General features: G+C 40.7%; 1 protein-coding gene across 1 annotated transcript; it reads right to left on the bottom strand.

Annotated features, from left to right (window-relative positions):
- LOC133211064 (intraflagellar transport-associated protein-like) lies at window positions 1–27,679 on the bottom strand. Its single transcript, XM_061351134.1, is given in 8 exon segments — window positions 1–131; window positions 6,039–6,058; window positions 6,060–6,091; window positions 8,734–8,891; window positions 14,241–14,253; window positions 24,939–24,944; window positions 27,096–27,188; window positions 27,635–27,679. Coding segments are annotated over 8 exon segments (498 nt in total).

The following is a 27,679-nucleotide window of genomic DNA, read 5'->3' on the forward strand; positions in this document are numbered from 1 at the left end:
CTATGACATGGAGTCTCCGACAGATGGCTGGGGAACTGACAAGGTCCTGGATTTCAGTTGCAAGGGTTTATTAAAAAAGGGTGCACAATAAGTCACTGTCTGTTCCACCTCTCCTGGGAGAAGTAATGACCCTGTTGAATTAAAAAAAAAAATAAAATAAATCAACTTCAACCTTCCATTCAATGTATAAATTTCAAAATCCTGTGTAAAAGCCTGTAGTGCTCAGACACAGGCAGCAGCTTGTTATTCAAAGTGTGCTGGACTTATTTTTGCATAATATAGGCAGCTATCTTTAAAACAGATCCATGCGGTCCCTGAGCTAAAAGCTAGATAGTGTAGTACACTGTGCTAAGGAAAAATCTAACTTGGTTGAAAACAGGCAGGTAGCTCTTCTTTCTTGAGGATACTGAATTAAAAATCAGGATGTAGACACTCCTAAACTCAGAGAGCACCTGGGATTCAGTTCATCTCTTTCATAGTAAAATAGGAAGGTGCTGAGCAGAGATGTCTGCAGCAGGAGTTATAAAATACCAGACTGAATCCTGGTCTTGCCATTGATTAACTGGGCAGTCTCATTCAATTCTCTTTCACTGGACTTTCACCACTTGTACATTGGGCATAAAGATCTTTGCATCTTAAAATACTCTCCTGAAACACTAAGTAAAAGCACCTGCTGGAACTACTAATACTCCCCACTGCAATGATGGATGGCTCTTTTGTCCAAGGATATTTCATGGATGTTGGCTCCTCCAAGAGCTTCAAAAAAAAAAGAGGTACCTGAGAGGACTTCCCTACACCTGGGACATGGAAACAAATAACCTTTCCACACAGTCAGGATTTGGTCCACTGTTTACAAATGCACAGACTTTCTGAATCACTTTTTCTTTACATATTTAAGCAAAATGTGTCTATTAGGAACAGTGGATTTGCTTTCTGTGACAGCTCAGAAGGATATGCCTTAGGTTTAGAAATATCCTTTAACATGAATCAGTCTCAGCTCTGCTACAGCACAGATGGATCTATCTTGTCTCAGTAATGTTTTTATGAAGGTACTTCAGAGGACCATATATTTTGCAATTTATTCAAATAATTATGTAAAACTACCTACTATTTTTTCTGGCTGATACACTAGTTTCTTTGCAGCTTTATAGTACATTTTAGTAGCTTGTTTTCCTCTTGAAATCTCAAGACTAAATTTTCAAAGTGTTGCTTGAGTGTTAGTTAAAGGAAGCAGTAAGATGGTACATAGATCCAGGGTTAAAAGGAAGAAATGGCTATTTACCTTTACCTGCACACTTTTACCACAGTAGTGGAGTTACACACTTTTCATTCTCCTATATACCTGCATTTGACCACAATGATTTCCTAGCTAGGCCTTCATAAAAAAATCCATGATTTAATTCTTCATTTAGTTTTCTTCTGGGAATTGCACAGTATTTCAAAGCCAGCAGGGCTTTGGAATTGTATAGTAGAATGTTCTTTAAAATAAGAGCTCACGCAAAATGAATTCATTCTTTGGGGTATTTCATTCCTGGGGTTTTAGTCTTTTAGTTCATAATTCATGTATAAGTGGTTTCATTTTCATCCCTATTACATTGATTGCTTTTATCTATCTCTAGTTACTTATGTGCTTCCAGTCCTTGTTCTCAGCACAGCATCTTACCTTATTCTGCATCAGTTATATGAGAAAGCTTTCTGAAAAGAACAGTGCAGCCCACAAGTATATATGCCATGTCTTCACACACTCTTCAGCTCCTTTTTTCCATCTTTTAGAAGTTGGGCCAAAACTATCTGTAGGACAGAAGGATGATTTGAATGCTCCTTTAAAGGCAACTGCATTCTCCACTGCTGGTTACAAATAAATATATACCACCACTGAAGGAAGGAAAGCCTGGACATCAGGAGGTTTGTATCACTTCTTGATAGAAACACTTCTTTATTGAGAGGGCTCACCCTCTCAACAAACCAACCTGTGGAGAGAAGATGAGGAGGAAGCACTGTGACACAACAGGCTGGCAATGGCTCAGAAAGGCAACCCTTAAAAATGAGGACAACAGAAGGAAAGGTATTTTTGCTTTTAGCAAGAAATACTTGTCATACTCAGAATGTCAACTCCACTATTTTAAGGCTCATTAGTAATGCAAACAATGTTTCAGATTGCTTTCAATCACCCCATATGAACGTGGTAATCAATCTGTTTGCCAGTATACATGCCAGACATGAACTTTGTTTCTCTACCCTGGCTGCGTGACAGTATATGAAAGTCTAATTGGTAAATTCTGCTTTCCCTGATAATGTTTAATCAAGAAACTCCTTCAGAAAGATTAGGGAGTTTTGACACTCTTCCTTCTTAGCAGAAGCTCCTAAAGGAACGGTACAGTATTGTAAGTTCTGGCCAGTACCTCACAGTTGGTTTAGCCTGATGTTACAGCACTAGTGGATGATGATCCTAATTAAGCCACTAAGTATGTTCCTGTGGAGGTGAAAGGAAAAATAAATCCTTGGAAAGCCTTGGATCCTGCCAATGGCACCACATACAGAGATAACAGGGGGCAGCGATACCAAAAATCTGAAATTTCGGAACACACCTCTCACACCATGAAGAATGAACTTCCTGGTGATACAGCAGAAAACTCCAATGGTTTAGCCATGTCCAGCACACTTTAATGAGGGCATATTTGGAAACTGAGCAATTTTCTGTTCAGTCCCTTTGCACCTATACACAAAAAACAGACCCACAAAAAGTGATTACTAAATGTGTGAACACTACTCAGTTGGGATTCTTTCCTCATTTTGTACCATTGACATTAATTACAAGTATAGGAAAATAAATCTGTTGACACAAATCTGATTTGAACTTTCAGGAGTGAAATTCAAAGTTTTGTCTGTATCTTTAGCTTTACTGTAGCCAAATGATGCTCAGCTGGTAAAACATCGGTCTTACCACCTTCAGACACTACACTTCATGAAAATGCTGTCGATGGGGATGTGAGGACAGAGGCAGTGATAAAGAAAAAACTTAAAAGCTAAATGTTCTTGTCTCCTCTGATTCTCAGTCTTCAGGCTGTTGGCGCCAAAGACCTACCTAGTGTGAAATCATCGCGGCAGTGTTAAATGATTGCAAAGAAAGAAGAAATAAAAAAGGGAGAGATTTACCAGTTGAAGGGAACCCTGTACTTCAAAAAAATCCACATAATTTAACTAAATCCTCTTCCTCAACATGATTTTTCTGGATATCCCTGGCACTGTTCAAGACCTGGTTGGATGGAGTCTTGGGTGACATGCTTTAGTGTGTGGTGTCCCTACCTATGGCAGGAGTCTTGGAACTAGATGATATTTGGGTCCTTTCCAACCCAAACTATTCTGTGATTCTATGATTCTCCTCAACCTCTGCAGGGTAACAGAGAACTGAAACCTTGAAAAGTTTACAGTATATCAGCACTCCAAGTTGAATTAGGACGAAACTGTTATGATAGAATCATAGACCGGTTTGTGTTGGAAGGGACCTTAGAGCTCATCTAGTTCCAATGCCCTGTCCCAGGCTTGGAGCAGCCTGGTCTAGTGGAAGGTGTCCCTGCCTATGTATGAGCTTTAAGGTCCCTTCCAACCCTAACCATTCTATGATTCTATTTTGTACCATGCTTCTCACACTGTAAACTTTGAGCCACTTACCCTTGAGTGTGAATATTGTGCTAATGTACGATTGCTGACTAAGTTTACTGATCTGCCCTTTAAAGCTAAACAAAAAATGAAGATACTCAACTACTGCCAATGACAAGCAGAGATAAAAGCTTGTTATACTAGCAAGGTAAGATATTTTTTGCTAGGTGTCCTAGCTTGTTTTCTCAATAAGAAGTATTTAATCTACCATTTGTTCTGACATACAGGTGGCAGCATTTAAAAAGGTCAACAACAGAATGGCTTTCAAATTCTGTCACACTTCACGTCACTAACAAACTAACTGGAATTACTCAGAATTAATACTTTACTTAAGTGGTTAGTACAGCTAATTTTTTTATATTACTTTATTACTACAAACAATAGAAGCAACACCATTTTGTATTTTGATTAGCATTTTGTTGCTATGGTTTCTATGTAGTTGCCCCATCCCTGGCAGTGTTCCAGGCTAGGTTGGATGGGGCTTGGAACAACCTGGTCTAGTGGAAGGTGTTCTAGTCTAGTGGAAAGGGTTGGAACTGGATGAGATTTAAGGTCCCTTCCAACCCAAACCAGTCTGGGATTCTATGATTCTCTGAAATTGTTTCTTTCTGCACTGAAGCAGACTGTGCAGAGTTTGTGCAGGGAGTGCTGTCTCCTAGAATTGCTGAGGAGAGCAGAGATTCAAAGCCAAATCAAATGTCATGTAAAAAGCGAGTAGTTCGCACACTGATCTACAGTAGTGGTAGTATAATGTTATGTTTATTGTTTTTATTATCACCTATAAAAGCACTAACTGAAAAGTTTTCCCAGTGTGGCTTGCATAAAGTGCTATTCAGATACTACAAGCAGAGGATCATTTTGTAATTCTCATCCTGTTCAAATACAGTCTGTTTTACTAGGAGTTTCTAAATGTGATTAACATTTAGTCCCGCAGACAAAAAATACACAGATGACTGAAAAACCTAGAGAGAAACATGGTCCAGAGAGTGGTGAGCTATTATCAAGCTCTAGCAGAGCTCTTCTTTCCTCACTGCCCTGCTTGATATTTTAGTGTGGGGTTTATTTCTCATCATCCAACTTTTGGTCTGTTTTGAACCAGAGCTATCTAACTATACTTCCACGAACTAGACAGATTCAATTCTCATTTCATTACGATACAAGTGAACTGTAGGTTTATTCTTCCACTAGTAAGCCCTGGGAAAATATAGATATTACCAGAAATTAAAGCGTAAACACAAAACAATGTCCTAAAAAGGGAAAAATGGGTACATTTGAACACAGCAATCAAAAGAAATTTTTGTACCTGATACAGCACTTCTACCTTACTTCTTCCTTCCTGAGATACCCACGTTGGAGAAAATATTCGCTGTAAACCTGACATGCTGATTTATTATTTTCTTGCGAGTTACAGTCAAACTCCAAATATTAAATCAACTAGAAGTTTAGAGGGCTTAAAAATCTCTAAGCCCTCTGACCTCACCTACAGCAAGGAAAGACTAAACAAATCTTTAATATATTAGACAGACTCATCAAATAACAATAACTAAGGACCAAAGTCCTGTTCTGTATCAACTTCTTTCAGTGACCTTAAGCAAATCTGTGTAGCTTGGTTTCTTTGTGCAGTAACAGCTATAGATGAGGAAAAATAATTTAATCACTAAAAGGTCATCAATGCTGATGGTAATAAAGACCACACAAGCAACTATGACAGACAAATAACTATGGACACTAAGTTTCTCTTTACTTGATAGAGTTGGGAGAGTTATAATTATTATAGATATACAGAACACTTGAGCAGAAATCCAAATGCTCCTAATTGGAATTCTTAAAGGAGTTTACTGTAAATTCAAAATCAGACTCATTTATTAACCCCAGGATGGAATAATTTTAATACGTAGAGACATTCTTATTAAATATTTCCACTTTACAGAAGTCTCTTAGCATCCACCATACTTTGTGGAAAAATCTTCGTAATCAAAATAATTTCTATATAAAACAGAAGTACAGAAAAAATGTGGAAATGATGCTAAAAAATAAGCTCTTTTCAATTCTGAAAAAAACCCCACCAAAATCCAAACAAACAAAAAAAAAAAACACCTGACCAAAAAACCCCCAAACAAACAAAACCAAAAAAGAACAAAAAGTCCCCAGCCCTGCTCACCAGGACTGACACAGTATAATAATTATTCCTTATAATTTATTATCTCATTACCTCCTAGAGTAAATAAATAAATGCTTTGATTTGGGGAATTTTCTAACAATACAACTGAGGAAGAATATCTTTTTTAGAGGAGAAAAAGTTATTTAAACAAAGTCCATACACTTGCATCCAAAGACAGACAATGATAGTAAATATGAAGTGGGGGGAGGGACCCTACCACTGCACATCTCTTCATCTGTCAGTATCTTCCAAATATACGGCCCTGTCTACCTGTCATTAGAAAAAAGAAAAAAGAAAGCAAAGTAGATTAATGTATAAATTTCATAATATAATGAAATGGGGTTTGGAACTAGATGATCTTAAGATCCTTTCCAACACTAACTATTCTATTATATTCTGTAATCCAAAGCAAAGCAAAAAAGCAGCACAGTCTGCTTCATCTTATCCATTCTCCCATGCATTTTTCCAAGAAAGCGTATGAATTTTCTTTGAAATACGTAGCCCAAAGGAAATAATTTTACCTATAAGCAAAGAACTGCTGCCAAAATTGCTGTATATCAATTACTGCAATGGGAAAGAACCTCAAGCTGTACATCAACTTTTTCAGGAACTTAGTGGGAAGGTGGAGAAATAAAATATATATGACAAGTTACTCTGCAGTTTTTGCAAGCTCACTGCATACGGCACAGAGATAATACATGCTTCAGGCAAAGAAAAGCTTTTGCTACTAATGGTGAACAGAATCAAAAATGAAAAAGCTAAGAATTATTACATTTTTGATACATGGGCTTTTGACAAGGGCCTGTAGGGATAGGACAAGGGGCAATGGCTTTGACTTGACAGAGAGGAGATTGAGATGAGCTCTTAGGAATTTCTACCCTGTGAGGGTGCTGAGGTGCTGGCACAGATTGCCCAGAAAAGCTGTGGCTTGCTCCATCCCTGGCAGTGCTCAAGGCCAGGTTGGACTGGTCTAGTGGAAGGTGTCCCTGCTTGTGGCAGGAGCGGGTTGGAACTAGATGAGCTTTAGAGTGCCTTCCAACCCAAACCAGTCTGTGATTCTGATTCTGTGTTTCTTATTTCATGTAGCACTCTGAACTGATGTGCAAGGTGGGAGCCAAAGGCCTTTGCCTGCCTATGTGTGCATATTGTTACAAATGGAAGATTTACTACATGCTGTGTTTCCATAGATTAAATATGCTCCTAGATAATTTTATGAATTGATTTGACACCATTCTCATCCAACACCTACATAACCTTTACATACTCATTAACAGTGGGGAGAAAAAAAAATCCTGGGTGGTGATATGCTCATCCTTCTTTCCCACCTGTGGAAAAAAAAAACCCATCAAAGTATTGCAAGTACTTTGTAAATGAAAACAGATAAAATCAGGCATGTTCTGCTCATCTTCCCCACTTCGAAGAAAAACAAAGAAAACCTAACCTTCACTCTTTCAGACAATCTGAGATTGTTTTCATCAGGGCCACCAGCTTTCCAGCTCTTGTTCATCACTGGCTGTAGACAGACAGGTGGAAATACTTACATCCATGAAACAAAACCATACCACAGTCAAAGATCCTACATTAGTATATACAGATCTTTTACAGTGTACTTAATTTAAAAAAAAAAGCTGCATGCAATGTTCCTGAAAATAGAACAGATGCAGGTAACCCTCTAAAGTCATACACAGGATTAGACTGAATCAATTGGAACAACAGTGCAAGAAATCATAATACACCTAAAAAGCAGCATTTAGAATAGAATCACTGTTTTCAATAACAGGTTTTTTTTTACTCTTTCCTCAGGGCAGGCTTAAAGGTTCCAGTGGCCAACTTACTGTGTTACAGCCTCTTCCTGCTAGCAATTTTTCTGATGTATTCTACTATAACTGTATTTGTTTCTTAAACTGCTAATGTGACAAAAATGTGCAGCCATGCCTGAAACTTTTTTGTTCTATAACAACAAAGTATTAAGCTGTTCCATCATATAAAGAATAAAGGAAGTTACCCATTGCTTTATGGGGCAGAAAGACAATTCAAAGGGGCTAAAGTACGAGACCTAAGGCAGTCTATCCCAATTAGGCAACCATATTCTTCATGAGAAGAATGGCAAAAAGATTATTTATTATACAGTCAGTTGGCAGAATGTGATTGTTTTAAAAGCCTTACTTGACTCCTTCTCAAAGGCACATGCTAGTAGTGAGGAAAATGAGGCCTGGCAGGCCCATCACTTGAAAGCACTTAAGTATATTGCTCTGCGTATTGTACAAAATGAGCTAGTACTTCTTTTTTAATAAAAAGTTTAATGAAGGGAATAGTACAGGCTGGATCACAGCTTAGGTATTTGTCATTCAGGTAGGACATCAGAAGTCCTTAACAAGTGGACAAAGATTTCCATTTTGCTCTCTCAGGTGATGTCTGTTTTTTTCCTGAACCTACACAGTAAAATCCCTAATCTCATATGTTTCAGAAGATTAAAAATGCTGCTGGCCTGCCTACTGTTTACTTTAGGTAGCTGAAGCAATCTAGCTTCTGTAACACAGAAGTCAGGACCTGCTAAAATCCTCAAAAATCAAAATAAATCTGTGCATGCGGCATTCATACACTCAAGTTCTTTTCCTTTTTGCCAACCCTACCACTAACTGTAGTGTTCAGTGAAGGCATAGCAAAGGTCCTTGCAGGATGCCTTATTTATCAGTCACACTATGGCAGCTCTTCAGTAGAGCAAATGCCACAGCCAAATGTGATCCCTGCAGGTGCCTCTGTAAGCATTACACATCAAGGTAGCATTTTAAATATCTGCATCAGATGAGATTAAATACCACTAGCCTTTAATACTTAGACAGTGTATCTCCACATATTTCCGTCTGTTTGAATATGGTGCTTGTCCAGATGGATGAATGTTAACTCATTACCTTATTCTCACTTGGCAGCTGTGTTAGAAGAGACACCCCAATTTTCTTGCTTCTTCCACGTGAGCCATCCCATTTATTTCTGTTTGGTAATTCAGAAGTATAAAATACTTTCCTCAATGAGTCAACTTTACTTCCATGAATTGTCTTCCTCTCTTCCTCTGCAAGGAGAACCATACCAGATCAGATAACATAATGCACTATCCAAGAAAAAGAAAAATGTGAATTTCATTAAATCTAATATTGACTTATTTCACACATTCACTTTTCCTCTCATGCTCAGAGCTTCCATGTGCATTGTATACATGCATTTTGCAATCATTATCACAAAACTGAATATGCAGTTTGAACTTCAAGTGCAGAGTATCACCTATTCCTCAATATTGAACAATTCATTGCCTCAAAAGCTTATGAAATATATAGAAAACTTGACAAAACAACATGAAAGATGAAAATTCAAAAAAAAAATCAAGACAGTGAGGAAAGTTACACTTCAGTTTTTACTTCAAAACTTTGTTTAATCACTTTCTGAAATCTGTACAAAATGGTACATAACGTTTCTGCCCATGCCTTCATCTGGCACTTGCAAACACCAGACATATGAAAAGTATCTTTTTTGCAACACCACTACAAACTCCCTAGCGCCTGCACAGGCTCAGCACAGCTATTTTAGTTACACATTTTTAGAATTAAAGCCAAAACTCCCCCTCATTCCCCAAAACCAACACATACATTTAACACTTTGTGTCTAGTTTTAAAAGTCCAACAACTGTGCTTATGTGGAATCTCTCCTCATAAAATCACTTGATCTCTTCAGAAGTTCAGGTGCACATATTCATAGAATCACAAAACCACAGACTGGTTTAGGTTAGAGGGCACCTTAAAGTTCATCCAGTTCCAAACCCCTGCCATGGGCAGGGACACCTTCCACTAGACGAGGTTGCTCCAAGCCCTGTCCAGCCTGGCCTTGAACGCTGCCAGGCATGGGGCAGCCACAGCTTCCATGGACACACAACCTCTCCAGACCTTCCTTTTCTTCACATTACCAAACCAATGGTGTACTTTCTTACCAAGCACAAGACAGGACTATGATTTTGATCACAGTACAGCAATGACCTGGTCCAAAATTGGAGTAGTTCTTGTATCTTCTATCTCAACATCTTGGTTGTCACCCTGTTTAGACCATCAGGAAACCTCAAAACTGTTAGAGCAAATGCCCATGTTGCCTAGGATAGAAGTGAACCTTGGCAGCTCTTGTCAGAGCTAATACTGATAATAGCTGGTGAATCTGACCAGGGCTAGCACCCACAGAGCTCTCAGGTGTCCACGGGCACCATTGTCAGAATCTCCACCAGTCCAAGACCATTTGATGAGATGTACTAACAGGCCCCATAACATAGTCCCTGTACCTCTGGTTTGTAAAAGGTGTCCCTACCCATGGCAGGGGGGTGGAACTGGATGATCTTGAAGGTCCCTTCCAACCCAAACCATTCTATGATTCTAAGATTCTTTGATAAAATACCTCACTTGAGCTGATTTCTTTAGACACTGCTGCTTTCAGTGTTTAACAAGTAAAGTATGCTCTTGACTTAGCTTATTACCGATCTGATTTCTTCCCTGTATCAGCAATCTGACTGGGTGGGAAAATTTTGCAAGTATACATTTTTTTACTGGGAATCAGACTAACAAACAGCAGTGCACCAGTGACATCTAATTGCCAGAAGTTTAGATCCTGAGATTAAAGATGAAATACAGATGTTTAAGCAGGGTTTGCTCCCTTAGGAGATTCCTTTACTCTTGAAAGACAGATTGGAAAAATGCTTTGTCAGTGAATTGACAGAAAATTGTAAAAACTTTTCTCATGTTTATTTTATGCATCAATAGTGGCTGATCAGGCCCTCAATGAAAACAGGGAACTATTCAGAAACAGAACTCAGTCTTTCAATGATAGTTTGTGACATCTTTCAGGCCTTTAACAACTCCTTGGACAGCAAGAGCAACTTGCTCTTGCTCAACAACTATTACTACAACAACTATGTCGTTCAACAACTATTACTGCTTCTGACTGTTCTACCAGCCAGGTCCATGGGGCATGGAGCAGCAGGCAAAATTAGGGTACCGCTAGGTGATCATCATATGAAACCTCAAAATAACTGACTTGATCTAGGAGCTGATAACAGAACAGGAGAAGTATGTGCATGGAAGTATGGATTTCCAAACCTATGCTGAATGTTATTAGGGTTTTATTTTCCCACAACATGCCAAAAAATATGTTGATTATGACCAAAATAAATCACAGCATCACATAATCACACAACCATAAAATCCCAGACTGGTTTGGGTTGGAAGGGACCTTAAAACTCATCCAGTTCCAACCCCTTGCCATGGGCATGGACACCTTCCACTAGACCAGCTTGCTCCAAGCCCTATCCAATCTGGCCTTGAACACTGCCAGGGATGGCGCAGCCACAGCGTCTCTGGTCAACCTGTGCCAGTGTCTCACCACTCTCACAGGGAAGAACTTTTGCCTAAGAGCTCATCTCAATCTTCCCTCTGTCAGGTTAAAGCCATTGCCCCTTGTCCTGTCCCCACCTGCCTGTGTCCAAAGCCCTTCTCCAGCTTTCCTGTTGACCCCTTTAGGCACTGGAAGCTGCTTCTCTAGGCTGAACAAAAGAAGACTCCAAGGAGACCTTATAGCAGACTTTCTAGTACCCAGAGGAGACCTACAAGAATTATGCAAAATAATTATGAAAAATAAAAATGCAGGACTTTTTATTTCAAAAAATCCCATTACCAAATATGAAGCAGCTATAGGACAAATCATTCAAATGAACTTCACACCACATGTTCTTAATGAAAAATAAATGCTCATTTAACAGAGTTTCTTTGGCTTAGTTTCAAAAATTTACTTTGCAGCAGTAAGAAACACTGCAGTGCATTTCTAAAGCATAACTCTATGTAACAAGCATTGAAGTGATTGATGTGGAAAGATTTAATGATGTTCTTGGGATTACTACATTGAGCTACCCACTAAAGAATTATTAATCCCAAGGGACAGCCCTGTGCTGCAGTCACCTTGACACCCAGAAAGGGCACGCAGTCTGGGTGTAATGTAAAGTCCTCACTCAAAAGAGTCAAGATTCATAGAATGGAAATTGCACCAGAATAGAGCAAACAGATTTTAACACTCAGACCACAGATGGATCCTCTGAATAATCCCTAAATTCCACATCTCTTGCTACAACTTCTGGGTTCTACCTCTCTTTTTAGTAAGTACTTTCTTATAACAGCATTTGGAAGCATCAGTACATATGGGCAAGCTCTTCCTCCAATACAGTCTTTGTCAAGCCACAGAAATGAAGCAGTACTACACAAGAAATCCTCTTTTAAATTCTTGACAGGTAAAATGGTCACCCAATATTTACAGTATTTTTACTGACAGCCTTTTTTATAGGAAGAACTGGATTACTAACCGAAAAAGCTTCAATCTTTTGTTATTTAGTGTTATTAGTTAGTAGGACAGGATGGGCTTCCTGTTTTATACAAAGAAGTTACATGTGTTTTATATTTAGGAATGACAAGACACAAAAGGATATTTACTGTATTTTAAGGTATGTATTAGCAAAATATGCTGACGAATATGTACAGACTTACAGAGTAAAAATAGGGACTGAGGACCCAGCAACCGTCCTGTGCACATCTGTAGCCTTTGTGCATGAGAAGTGAGGAAAGGTTTCTGGAAGCCATACACTTTCCTCAGTCAGGTCAACAGAGAGACAAAAGGCATCACCAACTGGCATAACCAGCAACATAATTCATATGGCAAAAAAAATCTGAATAAACATGACACTTCTGAACAAGGCCATGTCTATCTTGGATACCACTGTGCTCATTCTTCTGGGATATAAATCATGTCATCCTTCTCCAAAATACAGGTCCCAAATTCTCCAAATAAAATATCACTTTTAGCATCAAAAGACCTGTGACACATAGTTGGGCAGTAATAATTAGAGAGTACACAGGAGCTGGCAAACTTATTTTCTGAGGTTATATATCTTATGGACAGCTGAGCTATTGTCATAGATAAAACCCTGAATAAATTAAAGGAGCTAATAAGAAATCATAGAATCATAGAATAGTTAGAGTTTGGAAAGGACCCTAACACCACCTAGTTCCAACGCCCCTGCTGTGGTGAGAGACGTCTCACACTAGATCACGTCGCCCAAGACTCCGTCCAACCTGGCCTTGAACACTGCCAGGGATGGAGCATTTATCACTTCTGTGGGCAACATGTTCCAGTGCCTCACCACCCTTACAGTAAAGAACTTCCTCCTTACATCTAACCTAAACTTCCCCTGTTTTAAGTTTGAACCCGTTACCCCTTGTTCTATCACTACAGTCCCTGATGAAGAGACCTTCTCAGGCATCCTTGTAGCCCCCATTTAGATACTGGTAGGCTGCTATGACATCTCTATGCAGCCTTCTCTTCTCCAGGCTGTATAGCCCAATTTTCTCAGCCTGTCTTCATACGGGAGGTGCTCCATCCCCCTTATCATCCTCATGGCCCTCCTCTGGACTTGTTCCAACAGCTCCATGTCCTTTTTATGTTGAGGACACCAGAACTGTACACAATACTCCAAGTGAGGTCTCATAAGAGCTGAGTAGAGGGGCAGGATCACCATTGTCTATCTGCTGGTCACGCTTCTTTTGATGCAGCCCAGGATACGGTTGGCTTTCTGGGGTGCAAGTGTACACTGCCACCTCATGCTCAGGTCCTCATCAATCGACACCCACAAGTCCTTCTCCACAGGCTGCTCTGAATCTCTTCTCAACCTGTAGCTGTGCCTGGGATTGCCCTGACCGTGGTGTAGGACCTTGCACTTTGCATTGTTGAACTTCATGAGGTTGGCATTGGCCCACTTACTTAGGGCACCTCAATCCCACTGTCTATGTCGCTGACAAATATTGAACAAGATCTTTACCCTTACAGTAAAGAACAAGTTGAACACCTCGTTGTTTTTCATGTGCCTTAGCATGCTTTGCAGGAGAATCTCCTCCATGATTGTGCCAGGTATAGAGGTGAGACTGACTGGTCTGTAGTTCCCTGAGTCTTCCATTTTTCCCTTCTTGAAAATGGGGGCTATATCTCCCTTTTTCCAGTCATTGGGAACTTCACTTGACTGCTGTGATTTTTCAAATATGATAGTGGCTTAGCAAGTTGATCCACCACTTCCTTCACTTGCTGGTGAAGACTGAGGCAAAGAAATCATTAAGAAACTCATCCTTCCCCAAAGCCAGGGTAGCTAGTTCTCCCATTTTCTTCTGGAGAGGGCCCACATTATCCCTAGTCTGTCTTTTGCTTGTGACATATCTATAGAAGCCCTTCCTGTTACCCTTGACATGCCTGGCCAGACTTTGGGCCTATCTGGGCCTTAGCTTTTCTGACCTGGTCCCTAGCTTCCTGGAGAACATCCCTGTATTCTTCCCAGGCCACCTACCGCTGTTTCCACCTTTTATAAGATTCTTTTTCCCCTCTTAAATATATGAATGCACTTGCTGGGAAAGCTTATGTGCCATTTAACAATCCCAGACTATAGCTAGAAGCACTATCCCTTTTCGTAAGAGATCAGTCATAAACTGCTGTCAGAAACTTTTCTCTACTTAAGGCCATTACACAGTTACTGTGTTACAGAATAATAAACATTGTATTTGATGATGAAACGTACACAACTGCAATGTGATACTAGATTCATGACTGCAAGTGAAGAAAAATTAAGAAGAAAAAAAGTCTAAACCCAAAGCAGTTTTGAAATGGATGCTGTGGGCAGAGTATCAGTTATGCAATCATGTGCATAATGAGGCTACACCACATTAAATGAAAGCAGAAGGAGAGTCAAACATTACATCCCTCAGGGCCAGTAGGATCCACCTTCAGATGGCCAAAGCAACTACTGATATCTGTAGTTTCTCAATGCACATGCCACATAACTGGCTCTTTTGAAGCAGTAATAGTCATGATCTTAAAAAATACTATCAAAACTAACACACATAAATTGTTCTAAATCTAAAAAAACTACAAGAGGAGAAATGTAACAGTTGTATTCCTTTGACAGAGTTCTGAAGTTCAATCATTTCTGTCCTTACTTTTGAAAGAGAAAGGAGGGAGGATCACATTCAAGCCAGAAAGAGGATTATTCTGCCTTCGCCCTGCTTAACTGCTAACTGATTTACTAGTCACAGTTCTCAACCCGCCAGGACCCAGATGTACAACACTGGTCTTTACAACATGCGACATGTGTCCAAAATAACGTATACAAACACAGCAAAAAGTAGCACAAGAAGGAGGCTGAAATGATGGAAAGATTCACATATTCAGGCTGCACAGCGTTTTTCAATCTTAGAAATTCCACTGTCAATACCTTTACAATGAAATAACAATCTAGCTTATAGGTCTCTAGAAAAAGTATATGAGTTCCTCAGGAGTAGTATCATAACTGTGTGCCACTGAAAAGTATGCTGCAAACTTCAGAAACATGTTTCTCTCAGAAAGTATATCCAGCTGGATAAATCTTTTTCTCTCCTGCTATGTATCCTGTATATTGATTAAAATTCCCTTGTCTTCCACTTTGGAAGGGAATCTTTTGAAAATGTCCACTGATCACCCACATATTTCAAAGAATAATGAACTCACTTATTACAAAGCCAGAGAAAACTGATACCAGGATTAGCAGAAAAAATCCCATCAGTGAAATCTGTTAGATGAAATAGTACCCCCAGAGGAATGATAGAAGTCTCATGGTCTGAAACACTTCAAAGCCAGACCACACACAACAATCAATAACAAAAGCCTATAGAAAACACTGGGCAAAACAATAGAAATTACCAGGTATTTCCTGTCTTTTTCAATTGAATGAATTCATTCCCCACCAAAAACAAATCATGTGAGAATAAAAAATAGGCCCTTTCAAGTAGATACTGAAAAAATTATACAGCAACGCTGCTATTGTAAATTCCAATTTACTCCTTTGTCCTCAAAATGCTGGACTAGGCAAGGGCCAGCAGAAGGCCTGTGAACTTCTTAAATGTCTTCCAAATTATGCTTTGATGGAAAACCTGGGATTCAAATAATCACAGAAACATAGACTGGTTTAGGTTGGAAGGGACCTTAAGGTCATCCAGTTCAAACCCCCTGCAACGGACAAGGGCACCTTCCACTACACCAGGTTGCTCCAAGCCCCATCCAACCTGGCCTTGAACACTGCCAGGGATGGGGAAAATACAGCTTCTCTGGGAAACCTGTGCCCGCACTTCACCACCCTCTCAAGGCAGAACTTTCAATATCTAATCTAAATGTCCCCTGTCAGTTTAAAGCCATTCCTCCTTCTCCTGTCCCTACAGACCCTTGTTCAAAGTCCCTCTCCTGGTTTCTTGTGACCTCTTTAGGCACTGGAAGCTGCTCTAAGGTCCCCCCTTAAGGAGCCTTCCCTTCCCCAGGCTGAACAAGCCCAGCTCTCTCAGCCTGGCTCCATAGTAGAGCTGCTCCAGCCTTCGCAGCATCTCTGTGGCCTCCTCTGGACTCACTCCAAAGGCTCCACATCCGTCTTGTATTGTTGTCCCCAGAGCTGGCCACAGGATTTGCAACCCAGAGTGGTGTAGTGGGGAAGAATAATACAGTGATTTAGTGCAGGACTCCCAAACAAAAAATTATTCTACTCACCGTAGCACGCTAACTGTGTTGTACACAGATCATGAGTACAAATCTCATGTTCATTCACCATCTCCATTCTTCAAGCAAATCATCAGCAAACAGACACATTTTAAAACCAGATGAAACCCTATCACTGACATGTTTCCATAAAATATCACTGTGCCATATTCACAAGACGCAAACATACCTATATTACAACATATTTACTATTATGTACACTGTTGTATACTGAGTTCATGTACCATAAATGACAATCTGTAAGCGTAAAAAACAGATTTAAAGGCTGAAATACAATTTGTTTGGGAAGATAATTTTTAAAGCCTTCTACTTCTTTTTCATAATTGAATCAAACCAACTCCCAGATTTTTTGCAGTAACCCAATCAAAAACTTGCAGCCTCCTTCTGCTTGTATATTGCTCAGCTGATAATAGTAGGTAATGTTTTCAAGCTACTCAGTCCAGAAAACCTGCTCTGATTTAAATTCTCAAGCTATCTTCCTTTTTCCATGTATTAAAAAAACATGAATCTCTGTAAATGAATGTCATTTGACAACTTTTCATGACAAAAAGTCCAAGTATCCCATATAGTAAGTATCTGTGGGATTTCAGTATTAGACTCCTACATGCCAGTACATAAGAGCAATCCAGATGCACCTGAATTTCGTTATATAGTCCTCCTTTAAGAGTCTTAGGGCATCCTACATGGCCTCTTGTTGCCAGCCACAAAGACAGTGTATGTTCCATAGATACCATATCCTATCTGCCAACCTTAAGCACCTGAATTGTCTAACCCCTAGTTATTTGAATTCCTGAAGTCCTTATTTCAATCTTACTCAACCAAAACCCTCACTACTTCCGATGACAGTAATCTTGCAGTAGCATTGAACAAGCAGAACTCTTCTGCCAATGTACCTTGATCTATACAGCAGAGAAAAGAATTTACTTGCCTAAGTGGGCAAATTAGTCTTTGTAACACACCTTGAAAGTCCAGTATGTCACAGATTGTGGCCTTCCCTTTCTACACTTCACCTCCACTTAAGAGTATTTTTGCTGTAGTGTCTCCTTTACTGTAGTGTTTCCTTCACTGTAGTGTTTCCTCATTGTAACTCACTCCTACCTCAGGAATTTTCTCTTTAAACCAGAACAGAGATTCTGCTGAAGCAGCTCTGCTCTGGAGCCACACTGAGAGAGCTGGGCTTGTTCAGCGTGGAGAGAAGTCTCTGGGGAGACCTTAGAAGAGCTTCCAATGCCTAAAGAGACATACAAGAAACCTGGAGAGAGGCTTTGGACAAGGGCCTGTAGGGACAGGACAAGCGGGAATGGCTTTAACCTGACAGAGGTAAGATCTTAGGAAGAAGTTCTTCTCTGTGAAAGTGGTGAGCCACTGGCACAGGTTGCTCAGAGAAGACACAGCTTACATCTTTGACCTTATGTCTAATTTAAATCTATCCTCTTTCAGCTTAAAAGCCATTCTTCCTTATACTGCTTTGTGTCATTCCCATCACTGGAAAAGAGGACTTCCTCATCTCAGTGCAATGACATGAAATGTAGCCAATAGCTGCATTTAGCACACTTGGATGTTTTCAAGGCAAGTGACAAGCTGGAGCAAGAGTTCATTCTGTGTTACTGCTTTGTGTAGTACTACAGAATTCAACCATAGCCAGTATGTGTCTAGGACCACTTCATCCAATAGGATGAAATCTGTACCAGAGCATGAGGAGCAAAATTAGTAAACATTTCCCTTTTTCTACATTCTAGAAAATCTTATGTTATGCAACAGAATGAAAATATGTTTTTTTCCACTTGAAACAATCTTTAGAAATGGTTTTGTAATAAAGGCATCACAGAAAAGAATGTGTCTCAGGGCAGCACTACTGTTTAAGGGCTGTCAACATTTCCAGGAGTCCAAGTGACTATCCTTATCTGCTGCTGCCAGTGAGCTGCTGTGCACACACAGATTATTTCCCTTCTTCACAACCCATTTTTTTTTCTGTCTCTACAATGGAGATGAAGGACTTTCCATGGCAAGTACTGTTGAGATCTAAGGACAACAAATGTCCATAAAGCAGATCAGCTCTTATTATTTAAAAATAATCTGTTATGTTTGCATTCCTATGTCTGTTTGGTTTTCTACATTTAGGGGCTCTGTATGATATTTGATTTCATACTACATTAAATGAATGTTACATACAGGTAACTACCAAATTTATGTTCAATAGAAAAACCACCAGTATTTTCTCCCAAATAATTCTTTCCAATGATCTAGCACTACACATTAATAAAAAGCTCTACATTGATGCTGTTTCCCTATTTCATGCCCTATTCTGGAGCCACACTGAGAGATCTGGGCTTGTTCAGCATGGAGAGAAGTCTCTGGGGAGACCTTAGAACAGCTTCCAATGCCTAAAGAGACATATAAGAAACCTGGAGAGAGGCTTTGGACAAGGGCCTGTAGGGACAGGACAAGCGGGAATGATCTCAGGGGATCACAGAATCATAGAATAATTAGGGTTGGAAAGGACCTTAAGATCACCTAGTTCCAACCCCCCTGCCACGGGCAGGAATGCCTCACACTAGACCATGTCGCCCAAGGCTCTGTCTAGCCCGGCCTTGAACACTGCTAGGGATAGAGCATTTATCACTTCTGTGGGCAACCTGTTCCAGTGCCTCACCACCCTAACAGTAAAGAACTTCCTCCTTATATCTAACCTAAACTTCCCTTGTTTAAGTTTGAACCTGTTACCTTTTATCCTATCACTACAGTTCCTGATGAAGAGGCCCTTTCTGGCAGTTCATTAATTATACTGAATTATCTAGTTGCTTTTATTGACAAATCCACTCATAGGAAAAAGGCTGCAAATTCCTCTTCAGGTTAGCATTGTCCTACTGGTCCATTTTTTAAATAAAAGCAAATTTACTGTCATTTCTTATATAGTTTTCTGCAATGCTTTTGCTGTTAAGACTCACATTTGTGAAGTGAAAGTGCCCCCACTGACACGTATATAGGAAGTTGAAAGTTGTTGTTTTTCCTAAATGTGGTTAATGAAAAAAAAAAGGAGATAACTACTGTCAAACGGACTGTGAACTAAACATGTTGCTCAGCCTTCACTGGGGAATTCAATTAGTCTAATAACAACCCAGAATACAGACTTTGCATGCCACCTGGAAGCAGAGCCATGCTCGGCCACTTTCCAACTTCCTCTGCTTGACAGCTTGCTTGGCACAGGGGCATCAAAACAACTGCACTGAGGCTATGAAGTATATATCCAAGGTTCAGTTTCCTTAGAGATGGGGCTGATCACCACCCTCAGGCTTTAAGGCATTGCCACATAGTGTGAGGTATATGAGATCAAACGCAGCTAACAGCAGGAATGGACTGAATTTAATCCCAGTGGTCAAATGTCCCAGACCATTGAAAAAAAAAAAGTATCTAATTTGGTTTGGGTAAGAATTTTATTCATGGCAGCATTTTTCTATGCAGCTGATTGATCCAGGATCCTATATTTTTAGAAGTGGGAGAGGACTAATTAGAAATCTAGATGAAAAATTTGAAGCTTAAACAATTATTTTTTCCTTTATGGTAAAAGTTCAAATAAGATGTCTTATGCTCCAGGGAATTTCCCAATCTTCCTCTGAGTTTAGAAAAACAAACAGATGCTGCTTTCTAATTCTGGATATTATAGTTCTCTCCACCAGATTTTGAACACTCTTCCTAAGATTTAAAAGAGTCTCTTGCCCTGTATGGCAAGTGGGGATTAGATTTATTTCCATGAGATTTTCATCCAAAGTTGTTCGAGAAAGTGTTTAGTTCTGAAGAGACCAAACATTGAACAAATCTACATAACTTTGTGTCATAGATTCCTTGGTAAATCAAACTCTTCTAAGGCTTCTTCTCTGTGAGGGTGAGGCACTGGTATAAGTTGTCTAGAGAAGATGTGGTTGTCCCACCCCTGACAGTGCTCAAGGCCAGGTTGGACAGGGCTTGGAGCAACCTGCTCTAGTGGAAGGTGTCCTTGCCTGTGGCAAGGCATTGGAACTGGATGAGCTTTAAGGTCCCTTCCAACACAAACCAGACTGGGATTATATGATTCTATGATTCTTCAACTGCACAGTCAAGAAATCTTTGACTTAAGATTTTTCTCTGGACAAATACCTGAAAGCAAGCACCAGTTACCTGTTCTATTATCATCTTGTTTTTATACTCAAAGGTAAAAGAACAAGCTAACAAAATTAAATATTAACTGGACATATGCATAAGGGGGTTCAGTGATTCTAAAAACAGCATATATTAATGTATTAATAAATGACTAATGAAATGATTCCTCTAACCAACATGTTTGCTTTGGATTTGCACAAGAGGTGGGTTTGGGGCTTTTTTTACAAATGCTGAAAAATTCTGCAAAACTTTACAGTGAGCATGACAGTTTCATTTCTGGACCTGGGCTCTAATCACTAAATTACATTCCAATGGGTTCACCAAGCCTTTCATCTATCTGTTAGTTTTGTTAATATTACCCTTTTGACAAAAAAAAAAACAAAAATACAAACACAAAAAACAAACCTACTTTGGATGCTCTAAGTAGGAAAACTAAGAGACTTACAGAATCTTAAACTAGCCCCAAATGTCCATCCATTACAGAATCAATAAGAATGGTTTAAAAATTTCCAGTTATGGAGTAAGTGCTTAGATACTTTTTCAATATTATACATTTAAGATATATAGGCCCTGTTTGTTAAGAGTATATATAGGTTTTAAAAGATGAGCTCAGAGTTTTTAAATTACACAGAAGTATGTTTATCTAGGTCCCATCAGATATCACAGAAGTGAGGTAAAAGCTTTACTCTGGGATTTACTTGTCAATTAGCCTATGAATCTCTTTCACAGACACCCCCTTGTCGTGGGGAAAGAGCTTGTGTGCCCTTGTGAAGTTGGGAGTTATGCTGGTGGTGGCTTATGCTTCTGGTAGGGTCTCCCATGCCAGTCAGCTCTCAAATGAAGGGTCAGACAAAGTGTGTCCATGGGCAGGATGGGCTCACTAGCCTTCAGGCAACCATCCTAGGAGAAGAACAACTCCAACTTCAAACCCGGGCAGATGGAGCTCGTGTAGCCCTGTAAGGCCATCCGTCTAAGAGAAGGATACTCTAATTAAACCTACGACCTGAGGACTTTGCTGTCACCGTCCAAGCTTGCTAGGCCCTGGCAGATAAACCTCAGGTGTAAAGGGTGAGGCCAGTTCTGCGCACGCTGTGCCTCACCTAAAATAAATCCACTGCGCAGGCCCGAAGGGTTTACCCACACTTGCAAAGCCCTGCAGCGACAGGCGAGGGATGAAACGGCAGGTGATAAGGTGCACTGGAAGTCGCAGACCCAACCCTGCATGCAGGCGGTTCAGGACATTGGTCGCTCAAGTCTGACCCAGGAGATGACAGTCTTGTTCGGCAGCATCCTGAATGACCAAGCAGCCTTTTTCAAGGACAGCACTGCTTGCTCCATATGGAGAGAGGCCTAGAAAAGGTGGCCTAACCAAAGCTCATCTCCCCCTCCACCTGGTTGGCTAGCCGCGGCCAACGGGCATCTTCTATTGCGGTCAATTAAAAACAAAGAGACAAAGGCATACACCTGCCTCCAAAGGTGTGTCCAGATTGACACTCGCATGTTGGAACATCAGAACCATGCTTGATACAGTGAACAGTGGGCGTCCTGAGCGCCGTTCTGTGCTAATTGCCCATGAATTGTCACGTCTTAACATCGATATCGCTGCACTCAGTGAAGTTCGCCTTCATGAGGAAGGTAGCCTCAAAGAACATGGTGCTGGCTGTACACTCTACTGGTCAGGCAAACCCAAAACTGAAAGTCATCTTTCTGGAGTCGGCTTCATGATCAAAAACTCCATAGCCTCCAAACTTGAAAATTTGCCGATAGGTCATTCCAACCGTATTATCTCCTTACGTCTTCCACTACACAATAAGCAACACGTTGTTCTTTTCAGCATATATGCTCCAACTCTGCAAGCTGACCCTGCAGAAAAAGAAAAATTCTACTCCGACCTGCGTCACCTCACTCAGAAAGTTCCTATAGAAGATAAGATCATAATCCTTGGTGACTTCAACGCCCGAGTAGGAAAGAACTTTGAAGCCTGGAAAGGAGTACTAGGCAAGCACGGTGTTGGCAACTGCAATGATAATGGTCGTCTCTTACTAGAGTTCTGTGCAGAGCAACAGCTTACCATCACCAACACTATCTTCCAGCAGAAAGACAGCTGGAAGACAACCTGGATGCATCCACGATCTAAACATTGGCACCTTATTGATTATGTTTTAGTGCGCCAGAGAAATATTCGTGATGTCTGCCAGACCAGAGTGATGCCTAGTGCAGAATGCCAAACAGACCACCGCCTTGTGCGTTGCAAACTTAATTTCCACTTCAAGCCCAAACCTAAGAGGGGAGGCATTCCAAGGAGGAGGCTCAATGTTGATAATCTTCAAATAGCTGCAGTGAGGGACAGCTTTCAGGCTAACCTTCAAACTAGGCTTGAAGACCAACTTATAGATTCTTCTCCTGAAGCGCTTTGGCAACATATCAAAAACAGCATCCTGCAGTCCTCCGTAGAATCCATTGGGTTCTCCTCAAAGAAAAACAAAGACTGGTTTGACGATAGCAACCAGGAGGTCCAGGAACTGCTGACAAAAAAGAGATCTGTTCATCAAGCACACCTCGCTCAGCCACTCTGCCATGTAAGAAAAGCAGCCTTTCGTCTTGCATGTAGCAAACTCCAACAGAAACTTAGAGACATCCAGAACAAGTGGTGGGTCAACCTAGCAGAAAAGACTCAACTATGTGCAGATTTGGGTGACCACAGAGGATTCTATGAGGCTCTGAAGGCAGTGTATGGACCCACATTCCAGGTTCAAAGCCCCTTACTTGGTGCAGATGGCCAAACGCTTCTTACAGATAAATTCTCCATCCTGAATCGTTGGTCTGAACATTTTCAAACCCTCTTTAGTGCAAATCGTGTAGTCCAAGGTGAAGGAATCCAGCACATTCTGCAACATCCGGTGAAAAACGAATTGGATTTAGCCCCTACCATGGGAGAGACTCTTAAGGCCATACAGCAGGTGAAAACTGGCAAGGCAGCTGGGGTTGACGGAGTCCCACCTGAAATATGGAAGCATGGAGGCCAAGCACTCCACGCTAAATCTCATGAGCTAGTTGTGTGCTGTTGGGAACAAGGCAAAATACCGTCAGACTTTCGTGACGCAATCATCGTCACTCTGTATAAGAAAAAAGGTGCCAAGTCAGACTGCTCAAACTACCGTGGTATAACTCTGCTCTCCATTGCTGGTAAAATTCTTGCAAGAATACTATTGAACAGACTAGTACCTGCTATCGCAGAAGAACTTCTACCTGAAAGTCAGTGTGGTTTCAGGGCTAATAGAAGTACCACAGACATGGTATTTGTTCTCCGACAATTGCAAGAAAAGTGTAGAGAACAGAATAAGGGGTTATACGTAACTTTCGTTGACCTCACCAAAGCTTTTGACACTGTGAGCAGGAAAGGCTTGTGGCTGATCTTAGAACGATTAGGTTGTCCCCCCAAGTTCCTGAAAATGATTATTCTGTTACATGAGGATCAGCAAGGCCAAGTCAGGTATGGTGATGCACTCTCTGAGCCTTTCCCAATAACCAATGGTGTGAAACAAGGTTGCGTTCTCGCACCAACCTTATTCACAATCTTCTTCAGCATGATGCTCCAAAGGGCTACAGCAGACCTCGACGAACAAGATGGCATTTATATTCGATATCGTACCGATGGTAGCCTATTCAATCTAAGGCGACTGAAGGCCCACACTAAGACCCTAAACCATCTTGTCCGTGAACTGCTCTTTGCTGATGATGCCGCCCTTGTTGCCCACACAGAAGCAGCTCTGCAGCGTTTAACATCTTGCTTTGCGGAGGCGGCTGAGGTTTTTGGGCTGGAAGTCAGCTTGAAGAAGACAGTAGTCCTCTACCAACCTGCACCCCAAGAAGATTATCGCCATCCCCATATTACCATCGGCGAGTCAGAGCTTAAGACAGTTCAGCAGTTCAGCTATCTGGGAAGCATCATTTCCTCGGATGCCACGATCGACAAAGAGATAGACAACAGAATAGCAAAGGCATATAGAGCCTTTGGAAAACTCCATAAAAGAGTCTGGTGTAATAAACACCTGAAGAAAGTACAAAGATCAGTGTCTACAGAGCCATTGTATTGTCTACTCTTTTATATGGGTCTGAATCATGGGTCATCTACCGTCATCACCTGCGACTCCTGGAACGCTTTCATCAGCGCTGCCTCCGTACAATTCTAAACATCCATTGGACTGACTATGTGTCTAATGTCACTGTCCTCGAACAGGCAGGGGTCACCAGCATCGAGGCCACATTGCTGAAACTGCAGCTGCGCTGGGCAGGGCACGTCTCTAGAATGAAGGATCACCGCCTCCCCAAGATCGTGTTTTACGGTGAACTTGACACTGGAAGCCGCAAGAGAGGTGCCCCAAAGAAGAGATACAAGGACTCCCTGAAACAATACCTTAGCCTTGGCCATATTGACTACCATCAGTGGTCCACCTTGGCTTCCAATCGGGAGACTTGGAGGCACACCATACATAATGCCGCTGACTCCTTTGAGAGTTCACGAAGAACTAGTCTCGAGGAGAAAAGACAACGCAGGAAGAATCGTGTCCCACCTGTTCCACCCAAGGAGACCTTCTGCTGTGCTTTTTGTAGCCGGATTTGCCTATCCCACATTGGCCTTCTTAGTCATCAGCGCGCTTGTAGTAAGCGTGGGTAAATGCCCTTCCCAAATCTTCGTTCGCGAAGTCAAGCCATGATGATGATGAGCCTATGAATTCTCATTCTGTCACAGCATCAAGCACAGTTTTAAAAAGAGAATCATTAGGGGGTTTCAGGAATACTAAAATTAGGAAGATTAAATTCCTATATCAAAGATAAAATTTTATGATTCAACTAATTTATAAGGTATCTCTGTGCTATTTAAGCCATAAACATATCACTAAATCAACTACACAGAATTTAGAAAGACCTTATTTTGACTGCTTGAGCTAAGACAGCACTTTTTCTAATAGCACAAGGAAGAATAGGAGTTAGCTAAAGATAATTATCATACGTTCAGACATAAAAAGACAACATTCTAAAAATGCAACTTTCTTGATTAGGATATTAGAAATCCTTAAAAAAAGCCAATGGAAGTCAGGAATGCAAAAAATTCAGTAATACTGAATTCCCTTATTTACAACAACGGAACTATTCCGTCAGCAGAAGACCCTAAGGTCTAATAAACTGAGAATGTGATATTCTATAAAGTATTTTGCACTGTTCTGATGCTAAAATGCCTCATGCTTTAAGTGGAAGTGCACGGGTCATTGGTTCATAATGCAAACCATTGTGGTATTTTTTAAGGAAAATGAAGGCGGAAGGAAAACAAGCTGAGCTGTTTTGTTTATACCAGCATAGGCAACTGCATTTCTAAGTATTTGATTCAGCTGAAGCTCTAGCTTTTATGCAGTTTTAGTGGCAGATGCTATAGCAACAATGAAAGTGACTGAAATACACGCTGAGGCTTTTTGCAAGTAGCATTATGATATGCAGCATACGTCTAAGATAGGAGCTATCTCCAACATATCCATCATACATAAACAAGACCAGAAACTAATTTTCAGTCCTCTTGTCTCATCCCCCAGTGTCTCTTTTCTCTTCTATTTTTTACTGGGAGGAGAGACAAAAGGTTGCCACAAGATTATTTCAATGGCAGCTTCAACTCCCCCAGCGGGTTTTCTCCTCAACGCCTGTGACTTGGTTGGCCTGAAGGACACAACAGATTTCTGAGTGTGAATCACTGGAGCATGCCACATGCTGTAAGTGAAAAATACAGTGCTACGGCAGTAGCATAAGGACATCATTTTTAATGCAAAGCTGTGGTAAAGAGAATTGTGAGTTGTATGTAGCTAGCATTTATTTTATGGCATCTGACTTAACATGAATAAAAGAAATGAACCTGAGCTGGAGTTTGGACCCAGCTCTAAACTGCCTGTAATTCAGCAATGCCCAGATCAGTGTTAAGCCCCACCTCTTATTTCATCTGCAGAGCATGAAACCTCTTCAGACTGACCATCCTAATTTGATGTCCTGATGTGCCTTCATCTGAGTTATCTGCTAGCATGGCAAACACAACAGCAAAACTCAGCAAGCTAGTCTCAGTAAACCTGTGAAAGTATCCAAATGGCACAGCCCTTATCTTAGGCCATCTGATACTATTAAGGACCTCCCTTAGACTCTTCCTCTTTTATGGAAACTTCTCTATCAAAACAATGCAGAACATACTTAGGAAAAGCCTATGAATACAAATAGTGCAAGAAAACCATGGTTCACCACCGATAGAGACCTACCTTAGCAGTTTGTGAACCAAGCTAAGGAAAGTTATCCTTAGGGATTCCACTGATAGGAGAAACAAAAGAATCACAAGGATTTGCCTAAGGTGACAAAACAAGTGGGTAGCAGAATGACACTAAATACTACTGCTTCTCCTCTTGCCTTCATTTCTGGCTGTGATTTCTAATGGGAGATTTGGAAAGTTACATACCTGTCAAAAGATAACTGTGTTTAGAAACTCTTCATAAGACTACTCATGGCTATTAATGAATTGATCAAGGATGCTGCTGTTCAACAGTTGTTCTCCCATTATCCACACCTTGTCAGTCGAACAGGTATATCTGCTTTAGTAGGCTGTTTCTGCAAAAGAAAGGAGCTGTATGCATCTGCAGGCAGAAAACATTTTAAGAGTACCTAACTCAAATAGATGAGCACCAGAACATCCACTTTTTATCCTCTCCTTTGAAGTTCCGATCTTGCTAACATTTCCCCCCAAATTCAAGTGATCATAGTAATTTTAAACACAAAGGGAGAGACTGATGCCTGAAATTTCTGTCCTCGGTAAGTATGAGCCACAGAAGTGCCAAACTCTCTTGGTGGTGCTCACTCCCCCTCATTTTCACAGACTCATAGAATCACACAATAGTTTGGGTCGGAAGGGAACTTTTAGCTCATCTAGTTCCAATGACCTGCTGCAGGCAGGGACACTTCCCACTAGACGAGGTTGCTCAAAGCACCATCCAACCTGGTGGTGTTTAGTCTTACAACAGCTGCCTTCTTTGCAGAAACTGTGCCAACAGTCACTTGCAT

Source organism: Neopsephotus bourkii, unplaced genomic scaffold (genome assembly GCF_033783945.1).
Source record: "Neopsephotus bourkii isolate Nb327-2 ecotype Australia unplaced genomic scaffold, CSIRO-AGI_Nbou_v1 NB_551, whole genome shotgun sequence".
NCBI lineage: Eukaryota > Metazoa > Chordata > Aves > Psittaciformes > Psittacidae > Neopsephotus > Neopsephotus bourkii.